At 37.6% G+C, this 20,053-nt stretch overlaps 1 protein-coding gene across 1 annotated transcript in view; it reads right to left on the bottom strand.

Moving 5' to 3' along the window:
- LOC127856096 (beta-microseminoprotein-like) overlaps positions 1-17,730 on the bottom strand; it is a 30,046-nt gene extending 12,316 nt beyond the window's left edge. The window contains exon 1 of the mRNA XM_052392088.1: positions 17,567-17,730. Coding sequence (XP_052248048.1) covers positions 17,567-17,666 — 100 coding nt within the window. The 5' untranslated portion in view covers positions 17,667-17,730. The remainder of the gene's footprint in view (positions 1-17,566) is intronic.
- Positions 17,731-20,053: the final 2,323 nt, after the last annotated feature.

Raw genomic sequence — 20,053 nt, 5'->3', positions numbered from 1 at the left:
TCACAAAGGGAAGTCTGATTGTCAACGTGTGAGATCACAAGGACAGCGCATAGCCAGTTTGGCTAGTGAGACGCAGGAGTACTCCAGTCTGGATTCAACCCACAGTACTGAAGAACTCTATGTTCAGGAGACCTCACAGGATGTCTTTCGAAATCCTGAGGAGGATGATGACCCCCTTTTAGAGCTCTTACAGACTCAAAACAGCCCTGAAGCAAGCGAGGTGACTGATCCGGATAGACCACAGCAAGACACTGCCACTAGAACCAGGAAACCAAGGATTAAGTGGCCCAAGGCTTCAGACAAGACATCATGGACCCAACTGGACGAGGACCTAGAGAACATCCTCGAAGCATCCATGCAAGGACCAGTAGACCGGAAGCTGACCACCCTCACAACCTTGATATATTCTGTAGAAAAGGAGAGGTTTGGACTAGAAGAGGAGAGAGTGCGGAAGGAACCTCCAAGACCAAACAGGCGGCAAGTTCGTATCCAGAACTTGAGACGTGAACTCAAGCAGCTGAGACGAAGGTACTGAGCTAGTTCACCCACAGAGAGGATTGGACTTGCACAGCTTAGAGATACAGTTCGGACACAGCTGACATCAGTACGGAAAGCAGAAAACAGCAGAAGAAAGACACGGGAACGGGCAAAGAAGAGGGCAGCTTTCACAGCCAACCCATACAAGTTCACAAGATCCCTCCTCGACAAAGAAAGGTCAGGAAAGTTGGAAACTCTACTAGAGGAAATAGAGAACTTCCTTCATGTTACCCATTCTGACCCCAATCGAGAGGACGTGCTAGGGGACTGTGACAGAATAGATCCAGCGGAGGAACCCGAAAAACAGCTGAATGCGACGGAACCTACGCTTGGCGAGGTGAAAGAAGCTGTAAAAAAGGCCAGAGCTGCTTCGGCGCCAGGACCCAATGCCATCCCGTATAAAGTGTACAAGATGTGCCCACTACTTCTCAAGCGTTTATGGAGGCTCCTCAAAGTAGTCTGGAGGAAGGGGGATGTACCAGAGGCTTGGAAGGAGGCCGAGGGGATATTCACACCGAAGGAACGCAATTCCAAGACGGTCAACCAGTTCCGAACGATCTCGCTGCTCAACGTCGAGGGAAAAATATTCTTTGCCATCCTTGCAAGAAGACTCACATCTTTCCTGACAGGCAACGCATACATCAACACCTCGGTCCAGAAGGGAGGAGTTCCCGGTTTCTCCGGCTGCATAGAGCACACCAGTGCTATCACACAGCTAATAAGTGAGGCGAAGAAAGGGAGGAAGGATCTCACTGTAGTTTGGCTCGACTTGGCCAACGCATACGGGTCAATTCCACACCAGCTCATCTATACAGCCCTCCGACACTACCATGTGGACGGCCACATTCAGAAAATCATCACCAGTTACCTGGATGGAATCAAGCTCCGGTTTACTGTTGGTGACCAGCTAACCAGATGGCAGAAGTTGGAGAAGGGAATCGTTACCGGCTGCACAGTTTCCGTGGTGCTCTTCATCATGGGGATGAATCTGCTGATAAATGCTGCCCAACGTGAGACACGTGGACCAAAGACAGAGTCAGGAATCTATCTCCCATCTAGCAGAGGCTTCATGGATGACCTCACATTGACGACAACAACACACGTCCAAGCTAGATGGATGTTGACAGCCCTGACGGATGTCGCTTCATGGGGAAGAATGAAGTTCAAAGCAGCAAAATCCAGATCTCTTGTCATAAAGAAAGGACAGACAACAGAGAGGTTCAAACTCTACGTACAGAACGAAGAGATTCCTTCCATAGTGACGAGTCCAATAAAATGCCTGGGCAAGTGGTTTGATGCAAGCCTACAAGATCGCGACAATGTCAAGAACTTAAAGCAACAGGTAGAGGAGGGTCTCAAGAAGATAGACCGCTGCGGACTACCCGGCAAGTTCAAAGCCTTGCTTTACCAGCATGCACTGCTCCCAAGACTAATCTGGCCGTTGATGCTTTACGAGGTACCCAGCACAACAGTGGAAGCCCTGGAGAGAATCACTAGTCGACACCTCAGGAAGTGGCTAGGAGTTCCACCCAGCTTTACCAGTATTGGACTCTATGGGAAGAGCAACAAGTTACTACAGCTCCCGCTATCTTCACTGGTAGAAGAGTTCAAGACAGCAAAAGCAAGACTTGTGTTGACCTTGAGGGACTCTCCGGACGAGTTCATCCGTGAGGCAGGGATCCAAACCCGAACGAGCAGAAAATGGTCAGCGACAGAGTCTGTGAGCAAGGCAGAGAACACGCTCAAGCACAAAGACATTGTCGGAGTGACTGCAGTTGGACGTGAAGGAATTGGTGCGAGAAAGGTGGTACTGTGGAGCCGATCAGACCAGAAAGAGAGGCGAGCGATGATTCAGTCTGAGGTCAGGAGGGCGGAAGAAAATGCCAGACAAGCAAGGGCTGTGGGGATGGGAGCGCAGGGAGCATGGACCACGTGGAATACCGCAGACAGGAAGTTGACCTGGGGAGACATCTGGAAGTATGAGCCTTTTCGGTTTTCCTTTCTCCTCAGGTCTGTCTATGACCTACTACCATCCCCAGCGAACTTGTGCCGATGGGGACTCACAGCAGAGCCAAAATGCAGCCTGTGTGACAGAGTAGGCACCCTAGAGCATGTTCTGTCATCTTGTAGTACAGCACTGACACAGGGAAGATATAGATGGAGGCACGACTTGGTCCTCAGAGAGTTGGCTGACTGGCTAGAGAAGGAAAGGAAGAAGGAACATGGTAAGATGTGAAGAGGCCTACGAGCGGAAGAAGGCCAAGTACACAGAACTGATGGATCTGTGCAAGCAACAAGGCTGGCGAACTTGGCTATTTCCCGTGGAAGTTGGCGTTAGAGGATTCTGTTCCCAGTCCGTGCACAGACTGATGACATCATTAGGAACAACTGGCAGGGAGAGACGAGTGGCTATCCAGAGACTGAGCCAAGCAGCCGAACGGGCATCAAGCTGGCTGTGGCTGAGGCGAGAGGAGAAGAGCTGGAGGCAATCAACCAACACACAGTGACTGATCACCACTGTGGGCCCACCGCTATCAGAATGTTCATGGAAGTAAAGGGCCGAAACATTCTAAGACGGCGGAATCCATGCTGATGATGTTGGTTGAGGAGCAGTCTTAAGACTGTATTTAAACTAATGAAATGCTAATTCTGTAAGTTGAATGATTTTAAATAATTTTCCGAAAAGGTGAACTTTAATTTGCTATTTTTGACAAAAAACTGCATATGCCGTCTGGCCTAACCTGTTATCATACAAAATAAATTTTACCCTTTATTTTTACATCATCTCACATTGACACTAAATCACGAAAGAAATTATTGTGGAGTGGACTTGTGAATTAACGTTTTTTGCCAGGTTATTCTAAACTGGTTGACTGACTGTACAGTCAAGTTACCATTACCGGATCATTACCCATAGCGGATCACTTTGATGTTCAGGACCATGCGTATCGCGATAAATAGTTGACATTTTTAGATTATATTTTGCACACAGCATCATCAAGGTCGTTTTTTTTCAAACGCATTGATTGAGTCGTAATCGGAGCTATTCGTTGTCAAACATTTTGGTATGTTTTGGCGACATGTATATACGACTTTGTTGACTTCCGTCTCGTTTCCAAATAGAGGTTTAACATAATACGCGGCCACATTCTAAAACTCTGTTAGAAAGTAAAGAGTTTACGCATTAATTTAAAGGCCATTTAGTAGTCTTTCTCCCTGCAACAGTCCGTTTCAGTTTTGATTCGTGTTTAAGATTTTGCAACACGTTAAATGAAATGAAGAATTAGGGCAATAACGGATCAAGCGTGATAATATGTGATTGATAATATAATATATTAAAATATATGCACATCTTGTTGATTCTTTCAATAAATGATCTCACTCGTAATGTTGTATTTATGTTTCATGTTCAATACCGATGATTAGATATGATTAAAACAATTAACATTGTTTATAAGATGCCCATCTTTTCGATCTATATAGGTTTTTCAACAGATAATTCACACAAGAACACCATGCGAAACGTGTATACACAAGATCACATATAGAAAACAATACAAAAAATAATGAATATTATTTATAACTGGCAATGTAACTTGGTCATTGTAAACAACACAGTTCATGTTTCGACAATTCAAATAGCATATGTTAGATGCCCCTGGAGTGGTTTCGATCGCGTGATCCGTTATGGCTACAACTGATCCGTTAATGCATGAATTCTGCGGCGAAAAAAAGGTATCACAAATACATTTTGCCTGCGATTAAAAATAAAACTATGTGCTGAATCAGTAAGCAAAGTAATATTTAATCAAACTGGTGTAAAAGAAGTCTCAAAACGTTTATTGCTTTTCATGAGAACAACTTTATTACGCAAGGAAAGTGACATAAATGAACTGTACCACTCAATGCGACCAACGGTTCCTGGAGTACTTAGTAGAATTAAGTACGAGTTCAGCGACCATAGCATAACATTGCGATGTGCTGAAGAACGCATCAAGGAGTATTTGGAGATCTTCATAGAAGACCATATTGGTGACCTGGGTTTACCTAAACTCTTACAATACTGGACAGCTTCAAACATTCTAGTGGTGCCAGCGCTACATGTTTCCTTTACTTCTCAGGAAGGTGCGGGAAGGTGCCCCTTCGTGAACTCGTGCATTGCACAACTCAACCTGAGTAGAATGTTTGTTTCTTGTGAGTAATTTGTGCATGAGTTCAAGTGTTACTTGAACAGTAGGGAAGAATTTGACAGTATTTGAGAGTGTCCAAGAGTATGATATAGCTGAGATCACTCAAATACTGTCAAATTCTTGCTTTAACCTATATTCTTATGGGCCCCGCTTCATCAAACATCGTACGACAAATTTAGCATACGATACGAATTTCAAAGAAACATTATTTTAACAGACCGAAGCATATTTTTGCTTATTTCTAGTAAAATCATTTGTTTCATCATTTTCTTACCAATGGCTTATATCTTGCGGAGCTATTTATCAACAGCTTGTATATTTTTAGTTTTTAAATTTAAGTTATAAATTAAGATTGTCGTACGATCTTTGCTGAAACGGTCCCATAAAAATGAAAGTTAAAGCAATTTAGTGAAAGAGAATGTGGGAAAATGTAGCTAGAAATGGTTTTGAACATGCATAATCGTGTCGTGTTCTGAGAAAACTGGGCATAATGCTTATGCGTAAAGTGACACTTTCCGCCTTATCTGGATTTTCGCTAAGAAGAGACATCATTTAAGCGAAACATTCCATAAAAGCGGAAATTGTCGTCCCTGATTAGCCTGTGCGGACTGAACAGGCTAATCTGGGATGACAATTTACGCACAAGCATTATGTCCAGTTTTCTTAAACTTTAAATTGTCAGTCATGTTATTATAAAAATGTAAGATCATTTTTACAGCATAAAGGCTGTTCAATAATGTGACGTCTTTTGAGTTTATTGACGTCATTTTGCAAAATAAGCGTCTTGTGATTATTAATTCAAAGAACATGTAGCCAAAAAATGCTTGTCATGGTGTTTCACTAGTTTAAGATAAAAAATCGTCACGGGGTAATTACAATGCAAACAAAGATAATCCTGTGGTACATAACTTTCTTTAAACATTCACCATAGTAGCAGCGTCAGATGCACGAACAGTAATGTTGCTCTGAAATCTGTTATATGGAGCTTAGTAAAAGCCAGCTGTATTTGACGCCCCCCCCCCCCCCCCTAATATCGCTTATTAACCCCCCCCCCCCCTACATATTGGTATCATACTGCTATCACAGTTAAGGGACCATTTAAGCTAATTGTAGGGGGGAAATGGTTCAGTAAATCAATGATAAGTCAGATGAGAGAAAATATTATGGGGGTACCATATTTCGCTCGGAAAGACATATCCCATGGTAGGCACAGACATTCGTTAAATCAGACCACTAGAATATAAACAATTCAGATGACATCAGATAATGTCAAATGCCGTCTCTTGAAAGGTAAAATGACTTTAAAATGACGATGATATTTCCCATGTAAAGTGCACTAACACCACAACACGTTTCAGGTATGGCAAAAATGTTGGCGTGGTGAACATCGAAGGCTGCAAGCAAGTGGACCGCCCTGACAGCTGCGAACTGTTCTTAGTAGACGCCCGGCGTCCCAACAGGCCGTGTCCGGGCTTCGGGCGATAATCATAAAGATGAGTGAAACCCGACCCCACATCGACCCGGTTATTATTCCAGATCGTTTTGAAATAAACTAAATATGTAACATTAAATAGATCAAAGCAATGAACATGGTAGGCGTTGTGGAGTCTTTCTCATTTCTTTCTTGTAATGACGCAGTTTAAATTCAATCTTATACTCTACATCTTTCATTCACTTGCAAGCTGCATAGAACACACATAACGGTATATAATTTAACAGCAAATATATTAACTGTGTCTAGATGTCTTATCAGCAGACCATATGTCAGGTTCCATTGACTCATCGACACTTATTTCTGTGTTACAATGACTATAACATAGATAGCTTAGTTGCAAATGTGCATATAATATCAAGACAAATATTGCCAACTCTAATCTAGTTGCAATAATCCAAAGACACGCTTTTTGACCCACGGGGTTGCTAGGAGTTGCAAGTTTTAATGGGTTTGTTTAATACCAACTTTAAAAAAGGTCATATTTTCGTAACGGAATCTTTTATGGCGGCTGTACCAATGCAAATTGGCTTAACAACTGGCACGAGTGTTAAGTAGTTGTATGGTTATATATTCAAATAACTAAATTTCAGTAACAGTATACATTTATAAAGTAATAAGCAATGAGGATGAACAAAAAGACTTTTGTGATTCCTTGACAATATTAAAAAGAGTTTTTCGAAGAAACATAGCTTCTTTGATGTATAGGGACAGTTTGATAAGATCTTCTCTTTTAAACGATATCATAAGTTCTAAAAAATTAAATACAGATGGATTTGTATGATATTTCGATTTAATGTACTTTTATCTAACTGTTGTGAAACCTGAACAAACACGTACGCAATGGTATTCGTCTTCGATGTCCCTTGTGTTACAGCAAAGGCAATACCTTTCTTCTCGCGCGATTCCATTTTTACCGAACCTCCCGGTTTGTATTCTTAAACGATGCACCAAGAGTCTATGTCGACTAAAATAAAATCGTAAGCTTCTAGGTATAATATCTAAAAATGTTAATATTCCTTATAAAACATAAAAACTAGACTTTGTAGCGACCTAAACAACTTTGTTTAAAACAATTAATAGCTCTATTTTTGAATTCACATAAAAACGTTTTTTGGTTGATACAAGCGTAGTTTTCGAAAACAAAAGTAAACCCATAATCATTCAAAAGTTTCTTTATATTTCTTACCCAGTTTTTATAACCTTTCTGGCAATTTCTAAGTGCATCATAATACACTGTGGGTAGAATAATGTTGTCACTATTTACCACTTTTAACCGATATTTCAACAATTGTATGTATATCTTTGAACATACAGCGGAAATCTACCAATTTCACCGTAAACACCTGCTTTACAAGTATTACTCCTAACCTGCAGTATTCGTTTAGAAAACTTAAAATGAATGCGCTAATTTTTTTTTACCTTTATATATACCTTTTTATAATAGTCCCATATTTCACAAGATTAATTAATGATAAGGGAGACAAATGCGTAAAATAACTGACATAGAGTTTTAGGCTTAAAATCAGACTGTTGACATTTAAACAATAAAGGGTTTAAAGCTTTTAAGGATTTACCAATGAAATGTTCAATGTTTAGACCAAAATTTCCAGTATAGTAAAAAACACATCCTAAATAGTTAAAATCATTGACCACCTCGATTTGTTAGCTATTGTACTTTACGCGCATGCATTAAGCGTTAAGCACGGGCCAAAGAGTGGCGAATGCTCACCCATATAAGGCGTCGACGGCGTTGCCTACAGGTACACCTGCACTGCTTATTGTCCGCGTTCTGAGAAAACGGGCCTTGATATTTAAGCACAGGCTAATCAAGGACGACACTTTACGCATAAATTTTTGCGTAGAAGAGACTGTCTATTTCATTTTTTCATTCTTATGTTTATGTTTGTATTTTTCACAATATCTACTGACAAAAAGCTTAGTTGTACCCACAGACAAAACCCAGTCATGGTTTAGTTTAAACTTATTTATTTAAACTCGATTGCATATAAAGACCAAGGCTTATTTGAAACGCTCTCAAGTCCGTTTCATGGGACTAGCTCCAGTACTTGTTGTCTGTGCGGGAAATCTAAAGAACGCTGACACAGTGGGGATCGAATTCGTAATGGTTTGAATCCCGCTTGTCGACAGTTTTACAACATTTAAAATTCCATAGGTGCAAATTAAAATACCTGTTTGAACCTCGCTCTGGGAAAATGTGGCTTAATTGATGTGCGTCAAGTATCGTACCAGATAAGCCTGTGCAGTCCTCACTTGCTAATCAAAAAAGCTTACCGCTTGTATGGTATTGTTTCTTAGCCAAAATCCAGTTTAGGCGGAACGCGAGTCGCAGTAAAAATCGCATCGGAATTCGACAAGCCCAGATACTCAGGGACGACACTTTCCGCCTTTACTGTATTTCCGCTAAAAAGAGACTTCCTTACAACGAAAAATACAAAGCTCGGCTCATTTGATTTTAATTCATATGTGCTGCAGAGACCACATCTATGCACTGGGAGGTTTCAACGGGATATCAAGAATGAATTCCGGCGAGCGTTTTAATCTCGTCACAAACACGTGGACACCTGTTGCTATTATGTTCAGCCCACGCAGTAACTTTGCTCTCGAGGTATTGTTCTCTTATAAGGTTAACCATTAATGCATAGCGTCTAGAAAAACGGCCTTGGCAAACAGCGTAGACCCTGATGAGACGCCGCATGATGCGGCGTCTCATCAGGGTCTGCGCTCTTTGCTTAAGGAAATTTCTTTAAGAAATATTCTTAATATAGAAATAAAAATACAAGACACACCTAATTTTGGAAATAAATTGATCCAATTTAGAAGGATGGGAGAGTCCACTAGGCATAAATTGGTTGATGCAATGTAGTTTATATAGGAAGTAGCATTAACGCGTTGATTATCATCGATTTGTGTGTTCTTCTTTTCAATAGAAAAATGTGCGTGGGCTAAGCAAAAATAATTACGATATTATGGTATGAATACTCAGCTTGCGCCCTTGATGCCTCGGGCGTGACTTACGCATGCTTGATTCTGTTCTGTTGTTTGTCTTTCATATTCTTGATTATATTCTTTTTATTGATTAATTTTGCTTGATTCTTTTTTCCGGGTTTCGGACTCCTGTGCTTGTTCAATGTCTTCAGGCGCTCGATCCTGATTTATGTCTTTCATGTTGTATATCGCTAGCTGTGTGTCTCTCCGATGTTTGACTATTATCCCCCGCCACAGTCGGAGGGATATTGTTTTGGCGTTGCCCGTCCGTCCGTCTTTCCGTCCGTATTTAAGCATAGCAACAATAAAGAGTCCAAATACAACGGAACTTGTATATCTCCTATATTTGCATTGTAATTACCCCGTGACGATTTTTTATCTTAAACTAGTGAAACACCATGACAAGCATTTTTTGGCTACATGTTCTTTGAATTAATAATCACAAGACGCTTATTTTGCAAAATGACGTCAATAAACTCAAAAGACGTCACATTATTGAACAGCCTTTATGCTGTAAAAATGATCTTACATTTTTATAATAACATGACTGACAATTTAAAGTTTAAACATTCACATTATCCATCAGTTACGTGGCGATATCTTACCCGCAGCATGACATCCCCCCATCCTCACAAGTGCATTCCACGCAGTGAGGGGCCGGCCTCTTGTATGAGGAACCAGAAGCGAAAACGTGACCCTCGTATTCGCAGCTCAAACCCGGTCCTAAGGAGACAGTGTAAATCATTATAATATTTTTCTTTGGTGAAACGGTAAAGCTCTTAGCCATCATACGTTTACGAACAGAACAGAACAGAACAGAACAGACATTTTATTTAGACTTATACATAAGTACATCGTCTTAATACAAACAGTATAAAATAAATATGTCACGTTTTCATTTCATTTAAGTTGAAAGCAAATATATATATAAAACACAAAAAAAAATACAAATGAAGAAAAAGCATATAGTAAATTTTCTAAACATATAATGACAGAAAGATTTGTAGGTGATACCGGTTAGACTCTATATGGTATTATTGATAAATGAATTGCGAATTACAAATGCTTCTTTTATATATTTACACAACTTGACAAGTTCGTTTTTATCGGTTGAAGTCAGTAATTGGTGATACTTAAACACAGATGGATTAACATATAAATACCTTTTAAGGTATTTTTGTCGTAAAACACTAAACATGGACAAATACAAACAAAGTGAAACTCATCTTCAATATCTCTACTATTGCAACAAACACAGTATCTTTCGTTGCGAGGAATATTATTACGCCCATATCTCCCAGTTTGGATTCTCAGTGAGTGAACAGACAGAAATTCTTAACTTAACAAATTGGGTACGCAAACTCCTTGGTAACAAATCCAAGTAAGATTCGTATACAATTGTAGGTTTAAAAACTCTGTACATGTCTAATACAGTACTGTTACTTAATGTACCAAACCATTCCTGTTTAAATGTATCTATAAGTCTATTTCTAAACTGACATATAAAAGAATTAACACACACAGAGCTAGGGTTATTAAAAACATATCCATAACCATAATCGTTTAACAACTGTTTAATATGTGAGACCAAATTGATGTTTCCTTTATGACACTCTACAACATTCATATTATACACAGTTTGGAGAATAATATTATCACTCAATCTAATTTTAAACTAAAATTTTAACATTCTTATAAAACGATTTATGTAAAGTGGGTATCTACCCAACTCTCCGTAAACACATGCGTTACAACTGTTGAGTCTTACTTGTAGCATTCGTTTACAGAACTTTAAATGGATACGTTCTATTTCTTTAGACTTTGTAAAACCCCATATTTCGGAGGCATAGTTAAGAATAGAACCAACAAATGCATCAAATAACTGGCAAAGTGTTTTAGGTTTTAGATCATACATTTTACACTTGTATAGCAAAGTATTCATAGCCTTAAGGGCTTTACCTACTAAATGTTCTTGGTTGAATGTGAAACTACCTGTATAATGTATAACAGTACCTAAATAATTAAAGTTATCAACTGTTTCGATGATTTGGCCATCGTATGTCAATGCCTCATTTTGGCGTAGGCGGCCCTTCTTACGGAAAACCATAATTTTAGTTTTTGAAGTGTTTACTTTTAGGCCCCAAGTATAACAATACACAAGCAGATTATCCAACTGGTTTTGTACTTCTTCTGGATTTTTACCCAATATGGCCATATCATCGGCGAAAAGGAGTAATATAAGTAAAACATCGTCAATGGTTAATCCAGACTCTATATTATGTTGTAAAAACATCTCTAAGTCCTCTACAAACAGAGTAAATAGCAAAGGGGACATAACTTCCCCTTGACGTAGACCAACTGAGTAACGGAAGTAATCAGAATAAGTAGAACATGACTTAACACACGATTTAACATTTTCATACATACAATTTGCAATATTTTACCTCTAATGCCAGTTTAATACAATTTTAACCACAATGCATTTCTATATATACTATCAAAACATTTCATCATGTCTACATATATTACATAGAGCCTTTTATTGTCATTAATATATTCTTGTACAATAGACATTAATATGTATATATCATCGATTGTTGAATAACCCTTACGAAATCCGAACTGTGCATCCGAAATACTATTATTATTCTCACAAAAACATTCGATGCGCTTATTAATTATTGTAGTAAATAGTTTTGAGAAACAGCTTACAAGTGTAATTCCTCTGTAATTATTAATATCGTTTACAGAGCCCTTTTTGTGTAATGGGATTATAATTCCATGTGTCCATTTTTCAGGGAAAAAACCCAGGCCCCGTGTTCACAAAGCAAATTGAAATCGATTTTCAATGCCAAGTGACATTGATTTTCAATTTTTGTCATCGGTTCTCAAACTTGGTGTTCACAAAGAAAATCGATGTCAAATGACATCCAAAATCGATTTTCAAATTGCAATCAATGACACTGAAATTGAAATTGATATTGGGCATTGTCAAATTGAAAATTGATGACAATCACCATGGTAAGAAAACAATATGGCCGACATTGAAAGACGTCTTCGTCGCGCTCGATACATAAATGAATTGTTTCCAATGGATAGGAGAGTTTTCCGTGATCGAACGAACCCATTGGAAACTTTGTCCCCGATGGAAATTCGTGAACGGTACCGGTTTTTCCCGGAAACTATTCTGTTTCTTGTCAACATGCTGAAGTTGGAGAGGGCTACTGAACGTTCTTGTCCTCTTCCGCCGCTCATTTCAACTTTAGCGGCATTGCATTTCCTTGCAACTGGCACACACCACATTGTGACGGCAGGGCTGCATGGAATCTCAAGGTCCAGTGTATCTAGAGCGGTCAAGCAATTCACGGACAGCGTGTGTCTACATCTAAATGACTTCGTTTTCTTCCCAAATATCGAAAATGTGCAACGGACGGTGCAAAACATCGCTGGTGCGTATTAGCTCTTAATATAATTTAATCGGACAATTTAATGATTTTTGATTGGTTGTCAAGTAAACAAATAAGGGGAGTTAAATGTTTCTTAGTCGAATCGGGCACAATTCAAAACGTTGTATGAGTACTGTATGCTAGATTTATACGTCTTGAAATAACATACGTGTATATTAAGTATATTACGTGTTTGATAAGTATAATAAACATAACTGTTTATTAGTGATTGTTATTTTTGGGAACACATATATTGACATGAAAGACAGAAGATTGAACTTGTAACTTTTGAAAAAAAAATTGCGGAAACTTTGTTTGTAGTATACTCAAATTAGTATAAAATTATCTAATACAAATGTCGATTAGGCTAACAATGTTATTGTCTTTAAAGGTTTCCCCCAAGTGGTTGGTGTTGTTGATGGGACACATATCCGTATTCAAGCGCCTAGCGCCAACGAAGACGATTATGTGAACAGAAAGGGATTTCACTCCCTTAATGTACAGGTAAAACAATAAGTGAAATAAAGTCCATGAACATTTCCTCAACTTGTATTTTTTTTAGATAATATATGTTTAAAGGTTGTCTGTTCACAGTGAAAATTGCAAAACGAAACTAGTGACAATTGGATGTTCTGTTGTTTACTTGTATTATTGTGATATCAGACAAAATGACATTGTGCAGTGTGAATTTTGTTAAGATTTGTGGTTTCTTTTTGCTCTATAGATGATTTGTGATGCCACTTTTCGGTTTGTTGACGTAGTCGCAAAGTGGCCTGGGAGCGTTCACGATTCAAGGATCTTTCGTGAAAGCGCCATACGTCAGCGTTTTGAAAGAGGTATAATGACAATTACATGAAGACTACTCAGTATTATGATTTTATTCATTCATTGCACACATTTATTTAAGCACAGAATATTTACCGGTACATTACCGGTACATCAAAATTAACAAGCACAATTTTATTTTATTGAAGCGTTTCCATCTTTTCAAGTAGGTTTGATCACCAGCCATATATATACATTATCTATCGATCTATCTATCTATCTATCTATCTATCTATCTATCCATCCATCCATCCATCCATCCATCCATCCATCCATCCATCCATCCATCCATCCATCCATCCATCCATCCATCCATCCATCCATCCATCCATCCATCCATCCATCCATCCATCCATCCATCCATCCATCCATCCATCCATCCATCCATCCATCCATCCATCCATCCATCCATCCATCCATCCATCCATCCATCCATCCATCCATCCATCCATCCATCCATCCATCCATCCATCCATCCATCCATCCATCCATCCATCCATGCATGCATGCATCCATCCATCCATCCATCCATCCATCCATCCATCCCTCCCTCCCTCCCTCCCTCCATCCATCCATCCATCCATCCATCCATCCATCCATCTATCTATCTGTCAAGTCTGGTTTTATTTTATATAACAGCTTTTAAAACGATCACATGTATTATTATCACATCACATTTGACAAATGAAAGCAACTTAAAACATCACCTTTTTACGCAATGACACAATTGAATTAGCGTCTCATCAGCCCAATTAATAATTCATACTAACAACAAAAATTGAACTTCATTGAAATCACATCATTCCAAATGATCACAGTAACTAATATCACAATTATTTAAATGTAACATAAACAACAACATATTACATCAATAACGTTATAACTATGTCATAAACTTGCATGCATTAAACAATACACTGCTTGATATCGTTGTTTGACATTACAGTGCTGCAAAATGATCTTTTTTTATTTTATTTTAATTGCGACTCACCTATTGAAGGTATCAGCAACCTCTTGCCAGGTTTGTTCCTTTTTTTTGCCACCTAGTGTGGCACCTTTAAATCGACAATATAACTCGTCGTACCGATCATTTATCAGTTGAACCACGAAGGTTTTTTCCGACATAGACCAATGCACCTGAGCAGTCATTGTAGTTGCAACAGACGTCAACAAAAAACAACTTCCGCTTTACCGCTTACGTCCACAAAAAGTCGAAAAAAATCGATGTCGTTAAAACCGATGTTGAACGACATCAATTTTAAATAACTTCGTGAACTCGAACTTTGTCATCGATGTCACTTGACAACGATTTTCAATGTCATGCAAAATCGATTTTCGATGACAGTAAAAAGTTTTGTGAACACGGGGCATTGTAGTATACAATTAAAAATATCACATAAATGGTTACACAATATATCGCTACATTCTATAAAATATTCGTTTAATATAAAATCAACACCCGCTGACTTATTTCTCTTTAGTTTTTTAATTGCACATATAACTTCATCAACACTAATAGGCTGGTCTAACTCTGGAAACACAACATTATCTTCGCTAAAATTATAGCTGGAACAAAAATGCTCTGCCTCGGTATTATTGCAATTAAAAGTACTGTTGCTAAGGTTTTCAAAAAATAATTTAAAATCTTCCAATGAAATGTTATGGCTGGTTAGTTTATTCTTTGATTTGAAAAATTTCCAAAAATCGCGAGGTTTTTTTTTCTTTAAGTTTTCAATATCAGACATTTTTGTACGGTATGCACATCCCTTCTTTTTCCGTATTAAATATTTATAAAGTTTCTTATAATGACAAAGCATTGATCTACTAGCGTCTTATTTATTTAAATTAAAACACTTTAAGGCATCAATATATAAACGACGGGCAGACTCACAATCACTATCAAACCAGTCAGCATAAGTTAAACTACCGTATTCTTCGAACATGTACTTCGGTTTATTACTAAACGTATATGTATGTGAAAATAATGGGTCCGCTACACTGCGGATAGTATCAGTAAACTCGTTTATGGCATTATTTACTGACAATCTATTCAAATAATCAATATTACGTACAATATCATTAAAACAGGTAATTTAGCTATGATATCTGTTCGAAATCGATCTTTGATGGAACTGTCCCATTTGTATTTTACATCAGTAAATTTCTCGTGTTTGGGTGAAAAGTTATTGCAACGAAGAGTCAAATGTAACGAGGCATGATCGCTCCATTCATTAAATTCGCCTATTGTACAATCAACAATGCGTGAAAATTTTCGTTCACTAGCTAAGACGTAATCAATCATGGATGTCCCGTTATGACCATAAAATGTATGTTTATTACTGTCACCTATTCTACCATTAACAATACGTGTACCTGTTGACTTACACAAATCAAGCAATTTACAACCATGGCTATTATGTACATTATCAACAGAGGCCCTAACAGAGACTTGATCAGGGCAATAATCTATATCATCGTAAAAAGTATTCATACAGTCATATACAATATAATCACGTTTGTTGCCTATTCTACTGTTTAGATCCCCAGTTACGCGGCGACACTAAGATCGCGAAGCGACGACGGAGCGCGGCGGTGATCGTCGTTTTAGGCCGTCGCTCCTAAATAGTTTCCCAGGGCATAACGCGGTGTTGTCGCGGCGAAACATGTCGGAGTGTCGTGACGTTATCTGGATTACGTAACATGAAAACTGAAATTTCAATGTAATACATGTGTACAATTTCATGTGTTCCAACCGATTATAAAGTCATGTCGTTACTGGCACCCCATCTTTATCCTGGTTATATTGCGCTCATTAGTTCTTGATACAATCATCTGGTACGGTGTTTGTCCTTGAATTATGTTAGTTATTTTAAAAAAAATACACGTGACTTGTGCACATGTGTTGTTTATACTGTAAGTGTATATAGTATTAGTGTATATAGTTTTTAAAGTAGGTCTGCCATTGTGTACGTTTGTTGAGGCCAAAGGTACGAATATATTTTCTGTTAAGATTTATGTTTTTCTTTTTATAAAAAAAAAATGAACATCACGACGCTTAATAGCAAACGCATTAAGAAAGCAAAATTGTTTAAACGTTACATTGAAATGCATTTATGAGAAATGCATAATAAATAAAGCTGCCTCGCAAGAGATCTGTTCTTAAAATAATACTTATTTCTAATTTAATTAAAGCAATATAGATCTTGGTGTGGCGTTTAGGTAATTAACAGATCTTTTAATGTTTTAAATTTGTTACAAGTCTAAACTTAAGTAAACATCAAAGCAAGACGAATTTTGAGGAGACCATCGGAAATTTACAGAATTTGTTTATATGAGCCTTGGCCTGGGATTTTCGGGCTTAATGCAAGTGCATGAAGTGTCATTCCAGAATAGCCTGTGCTGTCCGCACATGATACTCGTGGACTATACTTTACGCCTTTAGGGTATTTTTCGTTGTAAGGAAGTCTCTCCTTTACGGAAATCCAGTAAAGGCAAAAATTGTCGTCCCTGATTATCTGGGCTTTTCGAGGCCCGACGCGATTTTTACTGCGGCCCGCTTTGGTGTCAGGGTGTTTTAAGCATCGTGATACATTACCGCGACAACACCGCATTGTAATGCGGGATTCGACAAATTGGTAAGAGCTGTACTGTATTTAGTTAAACCCGCCCACACTTTTTTAACGTGGAATATTGTTTTACCAAGATCGGTGCGTCAAAAAAATGAAGTCTTTTTCCGTATGAAAAGCTTAGCTTTTACTTTAACTACGTATAATAATAAAATAATAATAATAAGAAGAAGAAGAAGAAGAAGAAGAAGAAGAAGAAGAAGAAGAAGAAGAATAAGAAGAAGAACAACAACAACAACAACAAGAAAAAGAAGAAGAAAAAGAAAAATAAGAAGGAGGAGGAGAAGGAGAAGAAGAAAACAAAAACCATCATAAGAGTAATATAGACATTAGAAAATCACATAGAAAAAATATAGTATAGTTTTTATGCATTGAATAACAACATAGTATCATCATATACGTGAATGTTTTAAAAATAACATAAAACGATTACTAACTTACCTGTTGGACCTGACGCGAAGCAGAAAGCCTCTACACCCGGCAACACAACGACCACTATAAACATACTAACACGGAAACCCATGGCTATGTTAGAAATCATTTTGTCCTCCGATGTTTTATTGCGCGTTCAAAGCCGTATGTTCAAGATTGCGAAATTCACGCGAGCGGGCTTTATTTATACACGTGAATGATGTGATGTAGGCTTGATGATTTAAACGCATTAGGACAAATTGATCTATTTTTATAAACAGTGTGTTGGTTCGTTCCTGCAAAAACCCAATGCTGTATCAGACCGCAATGTGCGTATCTGTTGTTGTGCAAGTCACGTTTTTTTTCACATTTCGAACCAAACGCTAACGTTTCGAAATGAATAAAAACCACATCATATTATATGTATGTTTTACATTATTGCCTTATGTATTATATAATGTTCAGGAAGTACCATTTAAATGAAAATCCAATTAAGGCGGAAAGTTTGCGTACGTGCATTAAACCACGTTTTTACAAGAGCGAAGCTCAAGTAGAGTGGGTTTTAAAATGCTGTTTTAACCGCTCGCTTGAAAAAGACTTAAGATCCACGCACAAGAAACGATTTTTTATTATAACTTGACCAGTAGACATATGCATGACGTTGCGAACTGTATTTTCAATTCGGTCGTTGATCTACGTTGATTGTGCGTGTGTTTTTAAATTATAGATTATAGGCAATTTAACAACAAACGTACGGCGCGTGCAATGGACCCGCATATATTGACAAACGCTGCAAGCAAATGTCGACAAGAATATATGCTTATTTATAATTAATAATATTTCTTTGTTATGTAAGATGCCTTGAGTTTAATCTGAATGTCAACAAATAATAAAGCATTAATAAGCAATATATTATAATAATATATTATATATAGTATAAGCAACATATAGTATACACATGGTAAAGCATGAAGAAACTTGAATGTTGTTTTCATTGGCCTGATAATAAAATGAGTTCCCCTTCATATTTTGAAACATACGTCCCCACGTTTGTGGCTTGGTGTGTCATAGATCAGGACGATTTGAGAGACAATTTCCAAATTGTGGCTATGTTAAATGTGTTTTGATGTTATTTAGCGGCGAAATGACGCTGTGATTACAAAATAAAATTTCTGGCTAATGTTGCAGATGACATACACAGTAGTTTCTTGACATCCTAGAACAGAGTTTATGCTTTTTGTGTGTTGTGTCATAAATATGTGTATTTTCACATTTTTAAACTCGATTTTCACAAAATATGTCAGCATTCCAGCTCACCCCGTTCCACTCCGATGGGATAAAGTATTTCCGCCATGCTCTGTGAAGAGTTAAAATATCACAAAAGCGGAAAGTTTCGTCCCTGATTAGCCTATGTGGACTGCACATGCTAATGTGGGACGAGACATTACGCACATGCATTAAACCCCCTTTTTCACAGAGCGAAACTAATTTTTATGTTTACAATCAAAATTCTTTCAGCTCTACAACAAAACAAAAATTGTTCTCTCGTAACATATAATTTGTATCCACGCCCCTTGATTCTGATTAGAACTTTTACATTGTAAAAAAAACCTGTGAACATAGATCGAGTCGATGCTTATTACGTTTATTTATTCAGTCGCTTAAAACTAACTTTCCAACTGCACTACTTCGAATTGACGAAAGCGCAAGAATCTGTCGCTCCTTGTTTTTTCCACTTCGTTCCGGTGCGTGTTTGCATGTTTACTTTAAAATATCATGTTGTGTTATATATATGTTGATGTTATCCAATTTTTGAAGTTAATTTTAAAATCTTAATTTTCAAATTCCAAATAGAAAGGAATATTTAACAGAGTTTAAAAAGGATCGTCCCAGACCAATTAAATCGCTGCCTATGTAAATACTTGTCAAAACGGTGACCTTCATTTTAAATTTGTTGTTATGTATCATACCTTTGAAAATTCAAATGAGCTAACTCTTTGTTTCGATTTCAATTTTATTTGGCAAATTTAAAAACAATATGACAATGACAATGAAACGCCTTTTCCTCAATGGTTTGGAAAGAGCGTTTAGTTCTATGATAGCGGTTTTCTTTCGTTTTAAAGCATTTAAATTGCGTGGTGCAGTGGTGACAAGTAATATTTTGCTTTTAGAGGTCCCAGGTTTAATTCCCGGGTATGGCAACATTTTAAATTTAAAAAAAATCTTGCTTTCACAATTGGTTAAGGCTTTAAAAATACTTAGATTTATAAGTCAGCAGAGTTATTGATATGGTTAAATAATACAAAGATATATAAACATTGCCCATTAAGCCTTCAGAAAAATAATCAATTACTTGTAAACGCTTTGTTTAGAAAAACAGCAGTTGTTTACTTTACACAAAACAAGATTGTAAATTTTCAAATTTTAACATCATTTTTTCGAACATACCATTTAAAAAGGAAAATCTTTCTTTCTACATACAACCGAGAAAATATATAATCAAAAGAAGCAGTGATA

Source organism: Dreissena polymorpha, chromosome 13 (genome assembly GCF_020536995.1).
Source record: "Dreissena polymorpha isolate Duluth1 chromosome 13, UMN_Dpol_1.0, whole genome shotgun sequence".
NCBI lineage: Eukaryota > Metazoa > Mollusca > Bivalvia > Myida > Dreissenidae > Dreissena > Dreissena polymorpha.
Note: the sequence above shows the minus strand (reverse complement) of the source record. Positions and strands in the feature narration are given on the sequence as shown.